The sequence below is a fragment of the Mytilus edulis genome, chromosome 5 (assembly GCF_963676685.1).
Source record: "Mytilus edulis chromosome 5, xbMytEdul2.2, whole genome shotgun sequence".
Lineage (NCBI taxonomy): Eukaryota > Metazoa > Mollusca > Bivalvia > Mytilida > Mytilidae > Mytilus > Mytilus edulis.
The window spans coordinates 85643345-85664759 of NC_092348.1; the positions used below are offsets into that span (position 1 = coordinate 85643345).

Genomic DNA, 21415 nt, shown 5'->3' on the forward strand with positions numbered 1-21415 from the left:
ATAGGTCAAAGTACAACCTTCAACATGGAGCCTTGGCTCACACAGAACAGAAAGCTATAAAGGACGCCAAAATGACTAGTGTAAAACAATTCAAACTGGAAAACCCACGGTCTAATCTATATTACTGATTATATCTTTAACAATAAATTGAAAAAAATTTCATATATTAAAACAGGAAAAGGGGAAAGACAATCCAAGGTAAATTTAGAAAAAAAGGAAGACACATTTGTTTTTTGTTGATTTAATATGTAGAATAAATCGTAATTAGGGAGGAAATAACATGTCCTGTTTGAAGGATGTAAAAAAACTTGTATTATTTAAAAAAAATACATAGTTTTGATCAGAGACATTTTTGCTTTTGACGTAGCAATAGTGCTCTGATACATTCAGGTTTTACAACATTTAAAAGAGGCTTGTTGTATTGGTGATGATACATAAATCAATCATTTACCTGATTACCTGTGTAGATCACATGACCAAATAAGCGACAAATTGAACCAGAGAGTGTTTACCTGTAGCAGTGGCACGAAAAAAGAAATAAGTTGAAACCAAAATTTTACTGAATTCAATTAGCCCGAAATGTTAATCAGAATGAGAAATGTGTTATCTGCAGTGGTTCTTTCGTCAATATTTTGCTCAGGTGAGTATTTTCAATTACTTTTTTTCCTGAAACAGCGTGGCAAAACCAAAGTGTCCAAATTAAAACATAACATAGATGAGATCTCTCATCCAAAGTCACACCCATATGTGATAGTACTTGGACAAATAAAATATTCATGTATTAGTCCCCAATTCTTTAACAAGTTGTATGGAGAGATGGCCTTGTCATACTTATACATGTTCTTAATGTATTTAATTAAAAATCTCATTTTTTTTTCTACAGTTTTTGCTGCAAGACCAGAAATAGTGGATGATATTTTACCAGAGGTTAAAAAACAAGGTCAAACAGCATATCTGAATTGTTCTATTATAAATTTACAGTCTCCAGCACAGGTACATCTACATATAATCTCCTAGTAAGATTGCAAAACTTATCCAAAAATAAACATGGGGTTTCTATACCTATAGTATAAGTTTTATAGAAATTTGGCAAGAATTGTAGGTGTGAGAGCACTTACAAGATTGGACTGATGGATACACGGACAGATGTTTCCCGAAATGCGTTATGCAGGGGACATAAAAATAGTCATGGTAGATATGATTGATGGTCAAGGACTATAAAATTTACTATTAAGAATACTAAAAATTTAGCTAGCTAGGCCAGTTCAATATCTTTTTCTAGTACATGTACATGTTATTTGTCTGTTTAAAATGAAAATAGCACTAATTGAAAAAAACAAACCAATTTGAACTTTACCAAACATTGCATATTCAGTCGGGCCCAAACATTGCATATTCAGTCGGGCCCAAACATTGCATATTCAGTCCGGCCCAAACATTGCATATTCAGTCCGGCCCAAACATTGTGGTTGGAGAGGAGAGATTCATCATTTAATTTAAAACTTTTGAATTATTTTGATACAGATATAATACTTTTATCCATTCTAATAAACAGTATCTTATGTTTAAACAGGTACAATGGATTAAACTGACCACACCATCTGGACTTCCTAAACACATTTCCTCAGATGAAACTGTTCTTATTGATGAAGTTGTTGAAGGACAAAGGAAATATGATGTAGTGAAATACAGATCAAACGATAGCGACATATACCAACTGATAGTAAGATCATTAACGGAGACAGATGAAGGGAATTATACATGTCAGATTTATCTTCCAAATCAGAATTACACAGAATGGCCTCGGGAGTCTGGGAGTTTAACTGTGCAAAGTAAGTTGTAACAGGTGATTAAAGTTTACCATGACATAGATTGACATCCTTTTAACCCACACATGTAAACTTTGTTAAAATAAACAATTATATTTTTTTTGTCAGTTACATGTATCATGTGTAATGTGAAAAAAGGAGATGTGGTACATGTATGATTGTCAGTGAGACAGCAGAGACCAATTCAAATGCATTTTTCTGACTTAAAAGCTTGAGGAAACACTTGGCCTCAACCTTTGTAAATGTTTCGTTGTATGTGAAATATTTACATTAAAACTGAAGCTCAGATGGCACAGAATTTTTTAATCATTTCATTGTAAAAAAAATCAACAACAAAAATCTTAAATTGACAATGATTTTTGTCTTAACAAATTTTCCAGTTGCTCCTACTATAAAAGCTGATAGCACAAGTGCTGCCAGTATAACTGTCCAGGAAAATCAAAATATCACACTGACCTGTGAAGCTAATGGAAATCCTGCTCCCAATATTACGTGGAAAAGAGGAGATGGATTCCCACTACCTAATGGTGGATTCCAGCAAATGGTAAGGAAAAACAAAAAATATATTGCTTCTGATGTCTGCTGCATTGACCATGTAAATTAGTTTATTCTAGGTCTGTTTTATTTCATATTGTAGGTTGAAAATAAAATTGAGAATGAAATAGATTTTGAAAATGCATAACTTTGCCTTATAAGTACTGGAAAAAAAAGTTGGCACAAGACAGGATGAAAGTAAATGTTCTGCACTATAAAACGCAGGATGCAAATGTGTACAAAAGTACCAATAAATTTTTTCATGTGGAACAGATGAAAAAAAAATGATAAATCTGAAAAAAATCCTCCTGACGGCACCCCATCCAGAGCACCAGCTGGTCTTTCCCTACACATTTAAAACAAGAGGATAAAAGAATAGTTAGCACATTTACCAGATCTGCTTCAGTAGTATTGAATTTATGCATCAAACTATAACTATAAATATAATTAATCACTTTTAGGGTGGTACCTACAACATAAACCAAATTCAGGCTACAGATCGTGGACAGTTTATTTGCATCGCTGATAATAATATTAAACCACCAGCATCCTACAGAGTACAGCTTGAAGTCAGGTTTGCTCCTTACTGTACAGCTGTCCGGGATAGAGTGGGTCAGGCACAAAATCAGAGGTTTCATGCAAAGTTGGAGTGCTTGGTAGCAGGTAAGCTTTCAGAAGTGAATCTACCATAGCTATTCATTTGGCTACCGATTATGTTGATAGTGGGGAAATTATTAATTTCAAGTTCTCTTTTATGTATTTTTCTTACTGTTAAAAAATTTCTGTGTTTACCTACTGTTACAAATCAAAACATGTTCCTTTATTTTTATATACTTTCAAAATTGAATGTCTCAGCAGAATCTATATCATGTTTATTAGAATTAAGACCTCATTGAACCTTTAAATTCTTGGTTCATCTTTACCCATGAATTCCACAAAAATAGGTATCCCAAGAATAATAATGAATCACAGAATACTTTATACACATACTAGTATAAATATTGACCTTTATTTTAAATTGATTTTTCTACTGTCATCGGAAATTTCAAGGATAATATGCCATTATTGTGGTTCATATATGTATATTTTTATACTAAGCTAATCCTAGATCAGAAGTTGTATGGTATAAAGAAAACAAAGCAACACCAGAAAAAGAACAAATTCAGGATAATGACAAATACAAATTAGAACAACAAGATGATCAGAGATTGAAAGCTGATGAAAAATGGTACACTCTTGAAATAAAAAATGTACAAGGAAATGATTATGGAGATTATTATTGTACAGGCAAAAACAAATATGGAGAAGGTCAAGCTCAATTTCAACTTTTTGGTATGTATATTATGTATCATAAGCTGTCATTGTTCTGCTTTTGGTCATTACCTAGGAAATGTTGAGTGTGTGTGTTTTGTCCATCATAGATATTTATTATGCATATTCTTAAATTTGAAAATAGTGTAAAGGACAGTATTCTATTAGGGCCTTGTTTATCTTTACTTTGAATTTTGGAGAGTAAAGATCAGGGTTTCCCCTGGGTCAATTTCATTTTTCTCCACCTCATTCGCCAAAAAATATATTTTTGTCGCTCTAATTTATTTATGCCAAGTATTACATAAACAGTTGTTTAAAATTTTCCTTCTTTCTAACAAAAACCAAATTCAGTGTGCAGCATTGTTGTCTATAATTTTATATATCTATCTTTTAAATCGACATTGTAATAAATAGACACTCATTTATAACAAACATTTATTTTCTAAAAGATACTGTAAAATTACAATATAGACCATTAAATCATATTTCTTTTGTTTTGGGAACTCAGGATTAAATCTTCAATATAATAAGTCTATCACATACATCCCAAATAGTTGAAGGATAAAGTCAGAGGTTTTTTTACTTTTAAATAATTTTCTTTTCTGGGCTATAGTTAAAGTTGACAATAATTTCTATTGTTACAAGTTTAAGGTGAATTCCCAGTTTATTGCCTGATCTGGGGGAAGTCAGAAACCCAAAAATAGTTAACAAGATGAACAAAGTTTAACCGTTATATTTCTTACCCTAGTTATGAGTTTCGTTTGTCACACTTTTCAGAACTTTAAAAACTGTCAAAAAGTATGATTGAAGTTGATAAAATACATGTAGTTACCAGAAAAATTAAATATTAAGATACAACTTTAAAGCATACTTTTTATTTGATATTTTAGAAACTATGGAATGTCAAGGACATTACTGTCCATCTGTCATAGCAGGGAAGGCGCCATCTACATACCAAGTTTCCATGGTTACATTTATGATTGGACTCATCATTAGCTTCAGTATCAATAAGTGCTTACAAAGATGAAATTTTTGTCAATAAACATGTAAAACTGAAGCAAAAAACAAGCATAATACTTGCATTAATACAAAATTTAGATAAGGCAATAAACCTATGTTGTAAATAATAACATTGAAATTTATTTACAACACATGTAAATATTCATCAAGTTTGAGCCATGTTTTATTTTTGCAGTTATCTCCCTTGCTTATTGATTAATCTTTAAAAAAAAACAGAACTACTTTTAAAATTGAGAATGGAAATGGGGATGGGTCAAAGAGACGACAACCCAACCAAAAAGCAGACAACATAATCTATAAAAGCCCAAAATTTAAGAAAGACACAAGAGTGCACACACTGAAATGTCTCACCTTCTTTACTTATCATTGTTACTATGTTGATGGCCCTATTAAAATATAAAGCTTTATTACAACTGTTAAATAAACTCAACATTATCCAAGAAAACTAATCATTGATCAATCAACCATGAAAATGAGGTCAAGGTCAGATGAACCATGCCAGGCAGACATGTACAGCTAACAATTCTTCCATACAACAAATATAGTTGACCTACAAATGTATTGCTTATAAATTAAGATAAACAGACCAAACACACAAATACTTAACACTTAGCAATGAATCGTGGAAATGAGGTCAAGGTCAAATAAAACCTGCTCGACTTACATATAGATCATAAAATACTTCCATACACCAAATATAGTTGACCTATTGCATATGGTATTAGAAAAAATAGACCAAAAACTCAAAAACTTAAAGGGAAACTTCGCAAAAAAATCAAAAATTGATATTATGTTCATTCTGTATAAAAATGCTCAAATTCATAGATATTAAAGTTTTATTCCGCGAGATAAGCGATCACCATCGATTTTAAATTTAGAGTATTAATTCTCTGCGTTCCGCCATTTTGTCCTTCATTCCAGATTAATGAAACGATATGTCTATAAACCACAAAGAAACAAAACTACAGTAACCGATGTAGTCGTAATTGCGTGTCGATATCTTGTCAATCGTACGGTTGTTTTATCCGACTAACTAACCATGGTATGTTGTTTTTAAACTTGATATTGGAATAAGGTGAAAAGTCAAAGTTGAAATCATAAATAAGTGTTCCGTGAAAATTGTTTTCGAAAATCTAATTTGTTCATAATTCTTTAAAGTAATAAACTGTTTTCAAATAAATTTTGATCTTCCCTCTTCTGATCACCAGCATGGCTAAAGGTATTACTTCCAAAGGTATTGTGAGGGGTGTGAGGTGACACGTCCAGGTATTCAAGCGAAACCTACTGTCGGGCTTGCAAGTTCACGCATCGTTTCACTTCTGCAGGTATTGATCAGTGTACACGGCTGATAACATTTAACTTTCCATTTTGAACTATCAGATGTATAATATACAACTCTGTCTTACTTGTCATTACCAAACTCATACGCTTGTTTATAAATAACATTTCTGGTGTAAAGAATATTATTCATAAAAAATATAAATAACTAGAACACACCCGTATATCGCGGGTCCGTGACTGAATTAAAGTATATAACTATGCGCAAGCCTTATTTTAGTATTAGTATTGTCATCTGATAAAGTCATGCTGATTATAAGATACACAGTTTTCTCTACTTTCAAATCTTTCTGTTTGAACCCGTCGAACTGGAACTTATCAATTATTGATAATATTAATTATTTGGAAAACAAAAGGTCCTTGAACACACCCGTATATCGCGGGTCCGTGACTGAATTAAAGTATATAACTATGCGCAAGCCTTATTTTAGTATTAGTATTGTCATCTGATAAAGTCATGCTGATTATAAGATACACAGTTTTCTCTACTTTCAAATCTTTCTGTTTGAACCCGTCGAACTGGAACTTATCAATTATTGATAATATTAATTATTTGGAAAACAAAAGGTCCTTGAATGGAGTATTTTTTAATCAACAGCATTGTATATTAGTAATAAATATTGAATTCTTTGATTCGCTGTTTTACGTCATGCCCGCTAACAAATTGAAAACTGTACCTATACGCCTTACTTTAGTCCAGATTTTTAGTATTCGTATTGTTATCTTAGAAAGTCTAACTGATTAAAATACTACAATAGGTAACAATTTGACAATTAAGTAGTGTCAACCCTGTGATTATGACCCGTGTAATACTATATAGCATATTAATCCTGACTACACCGTTTGGTGGTGCGCCTGTCAGATGCGGAACGTACAGATAAAGTAATCGGTAACAGGTGAATATACTATTGGTATCGGTATCGGACCCGACCCGGAACTTCTTAATTATTGGCAATATTAATTACGTGGAAAACAAAAGGGCCTGGAGTGGTGTAATTTTTAATCTACACCTTTGTACTATATTAGGTTATAGATAATGCATATTTTAAGGTTTTTCTTGTCGTAGAACACACCGAGGGGTGTCAGGATTGATCAAAATAAAATATATTAATTTTATAAAGTTTTGTAAAATTTAGTATCCTATTTTACCGACAACACTAAAGTGGGATATTCCTTTCTAATGCGTTCAGGTTTTAAGTACGCCCTGCGGCTCATTTAGAATGTGAAATAAAACTCACTAAATAATTTAGATATAAACCTTTTAAAAAATTATCCATACACAATAAAAAATATTACTGTAACTGCATGAAGTAAGACACAAATGTATTGTTACCATCCGATAACGGTGTATGACAAATACAAGACACATTGTAAGTAATTTATTGTACCACATAGCTTATGGAAAAGGGGAAGGGGTATGTTTTTTTTTCTATTTGTTATGTTATTTATTTTATTAAAAGATAATCTGGATATAAGTATATACCCTCCGCACCTGACCCTTTCGTTATTCAATAGAATATAAGATTATCTTATTAGTTGATCATTTGATAGAGTAAAAGGTATACGTAAATTTTAAAAAGTTAAGAACTGACACGAAGACGAATATAAATACATGTAGGTCACAGTATGATTTCCTATTCAGTATGTATCGTTCTGAACATGCATGAAATATTTGCCACTGGACGTTAAGCAAGCAACCAAAATCAATCAACCTTTTCAGTTTGACTCAATAAGATTTTCAAAATCTTACACACGAATATGTTAAATCTGGATTTGTTTTATGAAAGTCTACATTAAAATTCATCTGACATAAATGATAATGTTTCTTTATTGTAGCGATAAATTAACAAAACTTCACGTTATTTGTTTCTAAAATTAAAATACGGGACTACGATGACGGCTTCTTTTACACCTTTCATCGATTGAACTTTAAAAAAATAAATTTCCAAATCGGCAACAAAAAACTATTAGACGAATAAAGTTTTGAAGTAAATCATAGATTGCATGTTTATCAAGGAAAATAATGACCTCGCACAGGTAATTATTTTATGCCTTGGAGCATATATCATTGAAACATGGTATCGTCCGGGTTGATTCTGAAAAAGAATGACCTGTCGTTCTGAAAGAAAATAACTCCATATAGCAGTGGCGGATGCAGGAATTTTCGAAAGGGGGGGTGCTAGCCCAGGGCAAAGGGGGGGTGCAGGGGGGTGCAAACATATGTCCCGATTCAAATGCATTGATCGGCCAAAATAAAGGGGGGGTGCGGACCCCCGGAACCCCCCCTCTGGATCCGCCACTGTATAGGTATATATATAAAGTTAAATTCTTTGATTCGTCGTTTTTACGTGATGACGGCTGACAAATTGGACCTCTTAATTTTAGTATTATAGATACCCAAAAAATAAGATTTGATGAAATTAAAATCTATTTAAATATTTTTTCCAAGGGTGAATTGGGAAAATGTAATATATACTCATTGTCAAAAGTGAAGGACAGATTAGAACATACCAGAAATATTGATTAAAAAAAATGTACGCACTTGCCGACGATTCGTTTATACGACTGGATAGAAAGTTACGGAACTATATCGCAATTTAAAATATATACATGTATACATTGAATTGAACATAAGAAAAAAACATATATTTTGAATAAATAGGGATAAAAGTGTTGTAAATAGACTAGTCCACGTATGCCAACAGTATGTAATCATCGAATGTCGATAGACTATTGTATACCAGAAGAAGAAGAGAACCAATTTGATTTAAATACAGGTCGATGTATAACTTTTGCTTTGGTTCATTGAAGTTGTGGACATAGTAAAATCACAGATTTATATTTCAATAAGATTGTTCTCGAACAAAGGAAGGAATTCGTCATCACAATTGTTATATATGCCACTGGACGAACACTAATTATCCCGAAGGGATGTGAATATTTTGCTGGGAAACTTTTGAGTATCAAAGTTTCAAATAAATTTCGGAATTTTTGTTTCTTCTTGGTATTCAATAACAGAAAAAAGAATAAATTACTTGTTCGCTAAATAAGGGTATTCTTGTCAGATGAAAGACTTTTAGTTATATTTAAAAAAATAGGGAAATATGACATTAAATTAGTTCTGTCTTTTTTTTAAACATCGTTAAAAAGATGTGTGTCTAAGGTGAACGCCACAAGAACCCTGTAATACTAGTACGAGAGTATAGCATGTAAACATTCCTTCTCAATAATATGGTTGTATTGGAAATCTTTTCATACAGATTGACAACTCATTGTCCGATATGCATGTAATATTTGCCACATGACGCCCATAATTCTTTCTACCATCATCATCTTATTCTTTGATATAATGATTGCTGTCAACATCGATGGTTCACACCCAAACAAAATGGGAGTAATGGACCTTCAGAGCTTCTCCGTGTTATACACTTGTGAAATATATAGACGAAATTTCTGTATTGAAATGAATATACATCTCACAAACAGGATTTTCAAATAACGATTTTGAGTAATCAAATTACAAACCAATATAAACATATGGCAAGATATAACCATGAAGGAATTTAGTTTTTGTCAGACACAAGAACTCATCACTATCATAAACGTATACGTATATATGCATACAATTTCAAATATCAAGAACAAGCGGTCGATGTCGATAGTCCGTTTTCTAACTGTTCGAGTTAGACATGTCACTTGTTCATTCTTGAAAGCCTTCATATTCCCCGTCTAACGATGGGAACTGTTTCTGATTGTGTTGACTATAAATGCTTGTATGGTAATTCTGTTGTTTATCTGTACAAGCGGTTGCATTTCCTCTCCTTTCCTAACAAACAAACGAACGAAACGCTACTAGTCTGCTTTCTCTGGAGCTCATCCTCAATGGCTCTTATACGTCAGGAAACTTACATGTATACTAATAATGATTGTTTCAAGAACAACGATGTATGGACGAACTATTCTAAATTCGTCTATATCAGTTATGCATGACTAAAATATAACTTTTATTACAAATACTGTATTACTTATTTGGATTAATGACGGCTATCATGTTCAACATTGCACAACTATTATCATAGAATTAAAAAAAAAATCCTCAAAAATCCTTAAAAAAAATAATGCCTTAGCTTAGATAATTGGTATTTTTTCACAAAAAGTTCGTGTAAATGATTGTCAAATGAATTTAATTATGTAAGAATAAAATGTTAAAAAGAAACTTAAAAAAAAATCATGTATGTTGTATTTTTTTGTCAATTAAAAACTTTAAAATTGCAATAGTTTTATTAGCATTTAAACACAGCCAGATTTGAATACAAGTTAAGAAATTCCGGTAAAGTCAATGATATCAAACAGATGTACAATGGTATATCAAATTGGGTAATATTGCATTTAGTTTTTATTAAAGATTAAAACTACTATTTTTTACTTCATATTTGAATCTTTACGCCAATTGCCGCTAAGAAAGTAATCAAAAATTGTTTCCTTTTATTTTTATACATTTTCGGATTTACGAATCTGAATTTTATTTTCAATTAATTTACACAATTTAATTATTGAATCTTTATTCTCATCGTGTATTAAATCTTAATGTATTAACATCGTGACATCATACTCTTTCTAATCCTTTCTGTATATCCTTTCCAAATAACAACATTTATACCTGTGTACGCTTGAACTCACACCTGCGGCTAAATAGCACATGGTAAACGAATTGACCTCAAGCCGAGAAATATACAGTGACCTTTACAAAATAATATACACACTCTGCTCACACATTAGTTGCATTGAAATGATTATCAAAACAATAACGGTAAATAGACAAGTAAATAGTAAAAATATTCAATAAATATTTTATGAATAAAATCTCAACAATAATTAATTAAATTTATTCAAAAACATTTACTAGAGACAGAGACATATAATTTTATAGGAGTTTAATTCAATGAATACAAAACGGTATATGCATATTCATTTTCGTTCATTATTATATTGTGGTTAATAACTACGACCATTCGTCAGCTGTGCGCTTTTAATTACGTATATTGTCGATAAGCTATAAGAGTTAAACAGATTTTATTTTTTCCCAGAATTCAATAAATCGGGCTAATACGTCACGACCCACTCGAGAATTCAACCAAAAAAGTTACAAATACTTGATTTTCTCCGTTATTAGAAGGAATATAAATTTAAAACTTTGCAAATGTGTTTTTTATGTTAAGATGAACATAATTAGATGATAAGTAAAAAATCGCGGAATTTCCCTTTAACTTTGACCACTGAACCATGAAAATGAGGTCAAGGTCAGATGACACCTGTCAATTAGACATGTACACCTTACAGTCATTCCATACACAAAATATAGTAGACCTATTGCATATAGTTTAAGAACTAGAGGCTCTCAAGAGCCTGTGTCGCTCACCTTGGTCTTTGTGCATACTAAATAATGGACACAGATAAATTCATGACAAAATTGAGTTTTGGAGATGGTGATGTGTTTGTAGATCTTACTTTACTGAACACTCTTGTCGCTACAATTATCTCTATCTATAATGAACTTGGCCCACTCATTACAGTGGAAAATATTTTCTAAAAATTTACAAAAATCTATGAAAATTGTTAAAAATTGACTATAAAGGGCAATAACTCCTTAAGGGGTCAATTGACAATTTTGGTCATATTGACTTACTTGTAGATCTTATTTTACTGAACAGTATTGCTGCTTACAGTTTGTCTCTATCTATAATATTAAATAATCAAGATAATAACCAAAAACTGCAAAATTTTATATAAAATTACAAACAAGAGGTTGTCTGATTTGTCTGAAAATTTCAGGGCAGATAGATCTTGACCTAATAAACAGTTTTATACCATGTCAGATTTGCTCTAAATGCTTTGTTTTCAGAGTTATAAGCCAAAATCTACATTTTACCCCTATGTTCTATTTTTAGCCATGGCGGCCATCTTGGTTGGTTGACCAGGTCACGCCACACATTTTTTTAACTAGATACCCCAAAGGGTGCTATAAACAGTTTCGTACTAAAAACTAGGGGTATTTCCCCAGTGAGATTTACATACTGATGGAATTCCCTGCTATTTATATACCACTAAATGAAAAAGTTGATTGTTTTTTATGTTCAATGTGAAAAACATATATTGAAGTTCAATTAAAATGCCACTTTTGTCAAGATTTAAAAAAAAAAAAATGTTTTTGTGACTTCCTACTATATGGGAGGCAACTCCATAAACAGCTGATTTTCACCTGTTGCAAAAAGCACTTTGATTTGTCAGGTAAGATAGCTCCTTTTGGAGCAGGCGAAAGTAGGCTGAAACTACATTTTCTTAAATCAGCCGGATAAGCTCTTCGAAATGCATATTATAAAAAATCTCAAATATATGCACAGGTTACTGATCCGTGTGTCCAAAGGTGGTCTGTTTTTAAGGTTTTTTAGGGGGAAAATGCCTAATTTCCAGCTGATAACTTGTACCAATTTGCATGTTTAAACAAGAGATGTTGGATTTTTTTTTATTTATTCAGAAAGTTCATAGAATTATCTTTCCATTGATGTATAGATATCTATATAACTATGAATATCTGACTTCTGCATGATGGGTCCACTATTACATGCCCTGTTACAGAATGACATCACGTAAAAAACTGTTGATTGCACCCAAAGATGATTGTGGCCAAGTTTGGTTAAATTTTGCACAGTAGTTTCAGAGGAGAAGATTTTTTTAAAAGAATACTAAAATTTTTGAAAAATGGTTAAAAATTGACAATAAAGGGCAATATCTCCTTAAGGGGTCGAATGACAGTTTTGGTCATGTTGACTTATTTGTAGATCTTACTTTGCAGATAGGCAGATAGATTTACCTAATAAATAAGTTTCAGAGTTATAAGCCAAAATCTACATTTTACCCCATCATTCTATTTTTAGCCAAGGCAGCCATCTTGGTTGGTTGGTTGGGTCACACCACACATTTTTTAAACTAGATACCCCAAAGATGATTGTGGCCAAGTTTGGTTAAATTTCCCACAGTAGTTTCAGAGGAGAAGATTTTTTTAAAAGAATACTAAAATTTTTGACTTATTTGTAGATCATACTTTGCTGAACAGTATTGCTATTTACAGTTTATCTCTATCTATAATAATATTCAAGATAATAACCAACAAGAGCTGTCAAAATGACAGTAAACCGGATTCTTTAACATTTATTTGTGTTCTGGCATTTATCAATATTACAAGGACCAAAACTCCTAATAGGTAAAATTTATGATTATCAATATCAAACTTGACTTCATGAGCAAATGCACGAACACGACATTTTTTAAACTTTCAAGAACTGTAACTCCTGAACGGTAAAAGTCAAAATCGTCATTATTGAACTTGACCTCCATTTTGTTGTCAGTAACAACATATTAAAATTTTAAAAGGTTTGGTTGAACGCTTCATGAGTAAATGCACAAACAACATTTGGTTGCCGCCCGCCCGCCTAGCATACATCCCCAAATCAATAACCGACATCTTTGACACAAAAATCCGGTTAAAAACTTCAAAATTCTATTTAAAATTACTAATTTGGGGCAGAAACAGAACAAGGGTTTGTCTGATTTGTCTGAAAATTTCAGATTTTTAGATCTTCATCTGATAAACAATTGAATCCCTTGTCTGATTTGCTCTAAATGCTTTGGTTTCAGAGTTATAAGCCAAAATCTAAATTTTACCCCTACGTTCTATTTTTAGCCATGGCGGCCATCTTGGTTGGTTGGCTGGCTCACGCCACATATTTTTGAACTAGATACCCCAATGATGATTGTGGCCAAGTTTGGTTAAATTTGGCCAAGCAACTATTTTTAAATGGTACGGTTAAAGATTCTTACCATTTAAATTAGTTATATTCATAGTGTACTTACAACAATGCATTCTTGAGCTTGTACATGAGGAAGCCTGTCACATACTGAATTTAAGATTTCCAAGAACTGGGTTAATAGCTCTCCATACTTCTCGTCAGAGCCAGATCTGAAAAAAATCCACATAATTTGATAATATTTAATATGTTTTTTGTTCGATCATTAATGAAAGTAAAATAGTGAATTAAATTTCTCTTTTAGCAGCCAGTTTGGTTCAGTTTTGTCAAAATAAGAAAAGAAACATTGCTTGTGAATTATTCACTTGCAAGTGAATAATTTGACCTCATTAAATCAATATTCATATGAAGTTCAATTGAACCTTTTAGTAAGAGATAGGTTCCACATGGAATATGTGTGTTTGGCTAGAAAAAGGAAAAGAATGTCAAGATTGAAAGTGAAAAAAGGGTAAATTATTTGATTGATGGCTAATTCGATCTACATTATTGTATAGGTAAAAACGTTTATTAGCATATTATTTTAACCTATAATATGAAATCAAAAAGACCTAGAAAAATCAAAGTTCACCAGTTCCCTATCTATTAATATCTATGTTTATGTTTACATCAGAAGATATTACTGTCAACAGTCTTTGGAAGATCAACTTGATGGTAAACTAGGTGGCGTCTAGACTAAAATACACATGAAATGCTGAAACATAATTTTGAGTTTATGTATTGTGAATTGTTTATTTGAGACTTTTTTAATTTGGATATACGTTTTAGTATGTTAAAAATCAATATGAGAATTAGAGTCAAATAAAAGATTGGATTGTGGGACCTTTTTACTGAAGAACCTATAGTTAATTGTTTTGACAATATATTAAGTGATTTTCTGACCTTGTTTCTGTATTCATATAACAGGAGATCAACATATAATATATTGATAACAATTTATATGTGATATTTTTCTATTCGGCAAAAGTCACAAAAATAGTTGGTTTACAGTATAAGGTCACCTAAAAAAGTAACACCAGTTTAGCTTTCTGTGTAATTCTTGCTAGACTGCAGAAAATAAAGTAAGGACAATGATTTAAACTGAAAGAGGAAAGCAAAATGTATCAGTATAATAGAAGTGTTCAACAAACCCTGCTTTCAGCATCAGATGTAGTGTGGCACATTTGATGGGTGGATGTGCCAATACAAATGCCAGTAGGTTTAGCATTTTACTAGCATAAGGGGAGGCAACCCTTTCAATTCTACTTTCTTGATTTCCACCTTCCTCAGCCCCTTCTACTGGAAAAGGTTTGGCTCCCAGTGTTTCAAAACTTGTTACTACCATATCCAACACACACCTATTGAAAAAAACCAAATGCAATGTGACTTATATTTATCATAAATGAATCATTTTATGATCTCATAGTATGTTTTTTCAGAACTAAGATTGAAGCATTCTGCATGGAACCCTTTCCCCTTTAAATGAAATTGCAAAACAGTGGAGAGACTTTAAAACATTGGCTTTTACAATTATTGGAATTGGTACACTAACTTATGACAACCATGTAGATTAGGATTATCAAGAAAGTGAAGACAAATTGCCGAAAAAATCTTGCAAAATGTTGTAGATTCATTAATATACGTTGGATACCAATTTTTGTGAATTAAGTGGGTAAAAGGAAACCACGAATTGAAATATTCAAAGAATTGCTAATTTTCTAAAGGAATGTATGCAGACTTTGCCAAAACCACGAAATGAAATATCAACAAATATGCAAGTTTTCCTCAAACCATGAAAATTGATACCCTTGTAAATAAATGAATCCACAGTAGTTAAATTACTACCAAAATTTAAAATGTGTTCTCTTTAAAAACTTCTACACAAGAATTTTTTATTTGTTTGGTATACAGATGTTCCTTAGTTGATTCTCTAAGAGGCTTGTAGATCTGCTATAAACTGCAAAAAACAACTTTCTTGAAACCTGTTGTAACCTGTTGGGAACTAAATTAGGCTAAATCTTACTTTAAGTTGTTACCATGGTAGCAGCATATGCTGAAAGATCAGACAACTGCCAACACACATGTCTAATACAGGGCTTCCAAAAAATGTTTGAGCCAGCCGGACATTTCATATATGATCCCGATTTTAATCCCTTAAGACTTAGTCACAAAAGGCAATTATGGTAATCAGATGGCCATTCCAGTGATTGACATTACATTAAAAAAACGATTTTAAACTTTACTTTGATATGATATGAATTTGATGTTCGGATTTAACTGTTAAATTGGCAGTGCATCATTCAAAGTGTGCACATCAGCGTGCTCATATCTGCCTTAGACTTTTTATTTGTGCAAATGACATTGTCAAAACTTCAGTTTCGTTTTCACATTGTTCTAACCGGATGTTGACGTAACAATGGTAAAACATGGACCATAAACGGATACGTAAAATCCGTGTACGTTTCAAAGCCAACTGAGTGAAAAAGCTCTTTCCACGTTATTTCTTCAACAAAATACTTGAAATAAACGTTAGATACAGATATCAAAGATAATTTTAGCATTTTTGAAGAAATGTAGGATGCATAATTAAATTTACCTCCTGTGCACATGCGCACACGTGTTCTAGTTCATACGACGTAATTCTGACGATTTTTCATTTAAAACCTTTTTAAATTTTTCATCAAATTATGTTGATAAACTAATTTCTAATAATTTTAATCTTTTGGACTAAATCAAGTAGAAACAAACCGCTGAAAAGTTAGAAATAAATTGTGAATAAACCGATCAATTTATACGATGTCCGGTACTGAACATAGTTCACCTGTCACCTGAACAGGTAGATTTCAGCTGTCTAACTACTAATTAGCCTTGATTAAAATTAGAAAGTATTGAAGTAGGTGTTGTTTTGATAGCCAGACTTTTACCGGACATTATACAAATGACCGGAATATATGACCGTTTTGGAAGCCCTGGTCTAATAACCTGTTGTAATGGCTGACAAGTAGATGTGGCTAAAACTTACTTTGTTACCATGGTAGCAGCAGATGCTGAAAAATCAGACAACTGCCAACACACATGTCTAATAACCTGTTGTAATGGCCGAAATGTAGATAAGGCTAAAACTTACTTTGTTACCATGGTAGCAGCAGAAGCTGACAGATCAGACAACTGCCAACAGACACGTCTGAGAACCTGTTGTAATGGCTGACAAGTAGATGTTGCTAAGATCCTGATCATCTCTTGTATCTGTGGTGAGAGTGAATGAAGATGAGCACTCCATAACTTTCTGGAATTCACTGCTAGGCTTATCTCTTCTTCTGTTAGCTTCTGAAATAACAAGACTATGTTGTTTTGATACTTGATTTTGGCTAAATCTGCTAACAAGCTAATAGAAAATTTGTATTTCTTTATCACTTGAATTCATGGTTGATTTTTACCCACAAAATCCACAAAAATATGTACCTTACAAACAATAATAAATCCTCCGTAGTTATTATTATTTAAAAGTATATTAATCCTTCAAAATCTCAATTTATTTCCACAATTGTTAGTGAACTTTGAAATGCTATCTTCAGGCTAAAGCTGAATGTGTAAAAGTACCCACAATGGACCTGTCATAAATCATGTCTTACCTCTTCTGTCTGGAGAGGTAACGGCAAGGGAAGTAATTCTGAAATCATCAACAGACCACTCAGATAGGTATATGGTGCCTTTGTTGTGTATTTAATCAGTTCTTTCATAGTCTTGGTCCAAAGACTCTCAGTTAGTGCTACAAAAACAACAACAAATTATAAATTAATAAAAAATTACATTTTGAAAATTTGATAAAGATAGAGAGATGATAAATCATATATTCTACCTAAAATGTTTTATTGTACAAATTTCATCAAACAACTTAAGTCAGAAAATCTTTGTGTATGACTAAAAAGAAATATCAAAGATATGCCAATGTGACAGCAATCCAGCAGCAAAAAAAACACCCAAAAGGCATGGTCAACATGATCTTCTAAATATTTCTGTTTGACTCAGAAGATTTGATTCCATTTTTTCAAGATCTTAAATAAGGAATTAAATGGTGTGTCACAATGTGTTGATAGTTCAAATTTCAAATATTGTATGAGTCCAATATAAATGGTCAAACCAATTGACGCTACAATACTATAGACTTCACATGATGGCAAATTCCTACCATGTATGAAAGCATTCTGTAGAAATGATTTCATAGAAGTTGCATTCACAAGATGACACAATAACAATACACAAAACAATATTTAAGTGTCCCTCCACTCCCATAAAAATTCATTGAATCAAAATGATTTTATAAAATGGTCAACTATACATGATGGCAAACAATATTACCAACTTAAAAGTAAAAACACAAAAATACTGAACTCCGAGGAAAATTCAAAAAGGAAAGTCCCAAATCAAATGGCAAATTCAAAAGTTCAAACACATCAAACGAATGGATAACAACTGTCATATTCCTGACTTGGTACAGGCATTTTCTGATGTACAAAATGGTGGATTGAACCTGGTTTTATAGCTAGCTAAACCTCTCACTTGTATGACAGTCACATCAAATTCCATTAAAAGAGCTTTCTGTCCAACATTCTCAGAGGAGTTGCACTCACAAGGTAGTAGTGTCACAAAACTGAAAACAAAGCTTTCTGTCCAACATTCTTAGAGGAGTTGCACTCACAATGAAGAAGTGTCACAAAACTGAAAACAAATTGTTCAAGTCCTATAACTCTTACACAAATGGTTAAATCATAACTCCACCGAATTTTGTTAAAAAAATTTCTGTGAAATAGTCTCTGAGTATAGATGTATAAGGCTGAGACATGCAATCCAACACATGGGGGCCAATACTATGAATGTACAAACCTTCATCAGTGTCCTTAGCTGTAATAACAGGCTGTGTATAGGCCAATAATGTCCCAATCACGTTCTTCTGTATCTGGTGGATATCCTCAATAAAGTATGATGACAAGGGAACAGAACACATGATTGTATGTAGTTCAAATAGAACAGACAGGCTGGTAAGGTCTTTAAACTATAAAACATATTAACAAATAGGAGTAATAGGCGCTGGTAAGTTAACTGTCACGTCCGTTAACTGTAACATATACAAAGTATCTCTTAAAATGAATTTGATGAATTTCCTACATATTAAACTATCCTGCATCCAAAACTTATGTAATGGTGATACAAAATATACAACATAAAAATTTGTTTACTAAGGCAATTTTGATTGCATTGTTTTATTAGATAACTTTACATTCTTCCTCCAAAATGCTATTTGCAATGCCTGATGACATTTTCATTGATCTAAAATTTGTAAAGGAATCGATGGGACTCTGTACTATGTCTTCAATAGCTTCTGCACAGTAAAAGTGTATGATGACTACAAAAAATTAGTCCATTAACCAGTAAAATACAAAAAATCATTTTTTTGTTATTCTTCAGATGCTATTTCCTGATCAGCCTTCAGTGAATATTAGCCAATATTCATAAACCTTCTTTGAGTACAGTCCAAACATGTGACATTTATTGATTGAATGACATTTAATGCCACTTTTAGCCAGAGTACCCAGAGAGAACCACCTACCATTGGTTAACATTTAATAGTTTGTAGCATAATTACAAATTTGGCTTACCTCCCCTCCTCTGGATGATATTAGGAAACACAAAGTAGACTTGACAATTTCTAGACAAGGTTTAACAACAGCCAGATAGTATGTCATATTTTCTGAACTCTGTGGACATCCCTGCTGCCATTTTCTGATCAATATATCATTTACTTTCTGTAAAAAATAAATGTAGATTTAAGGTTGATATATTGTTCACTTTCTTAAACAAATAAATGTAGATTTAAAGTTGATGGTCATTTGAAAAACAACTGTATCATTCAAATGACATTTCTATGATGCCATTTAAATTGGTATATAAGCTTAGTTAATAGATATATAGCCTTGAGAATTGAAAGGTCAATTTATCCCATTCAACAATAGTTGATAAATTTGGCCGCATGCCATTAATCTTGTTCAAAATTTTAGTTTCTCTATTGTTATTGTGATATTGTTAAAGTACTAAAGAACCCTATAGTCTTACCAATACTTAAACTTGAAAATTTTATGCCATTTAGACTTATTTACTGTAAATTCAAAAATTATTGCGATGTTTTTATTATTGTGAAATTGCAACAGGGTTGTAATTGCAATAATTAAAACTCACATTTTGAAATTTTTCATATGAATCAAACAGAATTTTTCTGAAAATCTAAAAAATTCAAATCGCACTTTAGTTTGAAATGACAAGATCATATAATATCTGAAAATTGAATAATTTTGGTTTTCTTTTCCTTTTGATTGCACTTTACATAACATCGCAGTTATTTTGTGTAACAAGAAAACACTATCTGCATGGTTAGATCTGTAATAGAAATATTTTTGACATGTTTTTGATTACACTCTCCACACCAAAATCTCATATTCAGTTGCAAAGGTTTCAAATGAGAGCTGAAATTCTCTCCATCTTAAAGGTTCATCGTAACAAATGGACACAAGGCCTATGTTGAAAAATTTGCTCTGAGTACAGACAAGCAAGTGCAGTTGGAAAATTTTAAGGCCAATATAGTAAAATGCATTTTGTGTTTCGGAAAGATAGAAATAGCTATTTTCTTTTCTTTCTTGTAAGATTGTGTCACATAATAAAATATTGGAATCTTACCTGTAGTATTGTTATGAAGATAGGGAAAGCATCCTCTCCATAAACATCAAGTAAAGCATATTTATATTTTATTTCTTCTGGTACATCTGAAAGCATTTACAATAAATTCACTATGCATATAAAAAATCTTGAAGAATGAAATAAGCTACATTAAATATATTAATTATATAATGTACATTGACAGAAAAGGCACTTTTGTAATGAAGGGTTAACATTAGATAAAACTCTCAAATTTCCTGGTTTGTTGTAAATAAAATGAAAATGTAATATTTATCTATAAATGTTTAACATTAAAAAATCCCTTCATACAAAGACTACATGTAAAACCATTGATAACATTTTCTGTCTATCGATTTGATATACATATCTTTTTATTTTTTATTTATTTAATTTTTGTGTGTGTGTGTGTGTTAGTGTGTGTATGTGGTGTTTTTAATTTCATTTCAGTCATTATTTTTCAGTCAATCATTAAGGGTTATTTTTCACCCCACATGAAATAGAACATTTACAAGTGGGCGTGGTATTTTCTGTACCCAAACTTACCCTCAGGGTACTCTGTTTCTTTAGGTATGGTCATATGTCTCAGTATTCTACATGTAGTTATGAGTGGGCGTGGTATTTTCTGCATGCCTTCGACCACCTGTTTCAGTTGTTGTACAGCAGACGACACACCATCATAGTTGTAAGATGTAATGTATTTGATTGGTGCCAACCATTCCTGGAGTTCTAAAAGTTTACTACTGTAATCTACAAAGACAAAGTCAACAAATATTAACAGGCTTTCTGTAAACTTTGTTCACATATAAAGTTGAC

At 31.9% G+C, this 21415-nt stretch overlaps 2 protein-coding genes across 3 annotated transcripts in view; one reads left to right on the forward strand and one right to left on the reverse strand.

Moving 5' to 3' along the window:
• LOC139525532 (protein virilizer homolog) overlaps window positions 1–21415 on the reverse strand; it is a 64181-nt gene that overhangs the window by 25608 nt on the left and 17158 nt on the right. For both annotated transcript variants that reach the window (XM_071320935.1, XM_071320934.1), the window contains exons 20-27: window positions 21146–21349; window positions 20603–20688; window positions 19531–19677; window positions 18758–18926; window positions 17506–17642; window positions 17001–17200; window positions 15025–15231; window positions 13944–14049 (exon numbers count right to left, since the gene is read on the reverse strand). In XM_071320935.1, coding sequence (XP_071177036.1) covers window positions 13944–14049; window positions 15025–15231; window positions 17001–17200; window positions 17506–17642; window positions 18758–18926; window positions 19531–19677; window positions 20603–20688; window positions 21146–21349 — 1256 coding nt within the window. The remainder of the gene's footprint in view (window positions 1–13943; window positions 14050–15024; window positions 15232–17000; window positions 17201–17505; window positions 17643–18757; window positions 18927–19530; window positions 19678–20602; window positions 20689–21145; window positions 21350–21415) is intronic.
• LOC139525533 (lachesin-like) lies at window positions 239–4801 on the forward strand. Its single transcript, XM_071320936.1, has 7 exons — window positions 239–640; window positions 884–993; window positions 1574–1832; window positions 2210–2373; window positions 2825–3026; window positions 3462–3695; window positions 4565–4801. The coding sequence occupies exons 1-7, from the start codon at window positions 580–582 to the stop codon at window positions 4699–4701; spliced, it is 1167 nt and encodes a 388-aa protein (XP_071177037.1). The 5' UTR covers window positions 239–579; the 3' UTR covers window positions 4702–4801.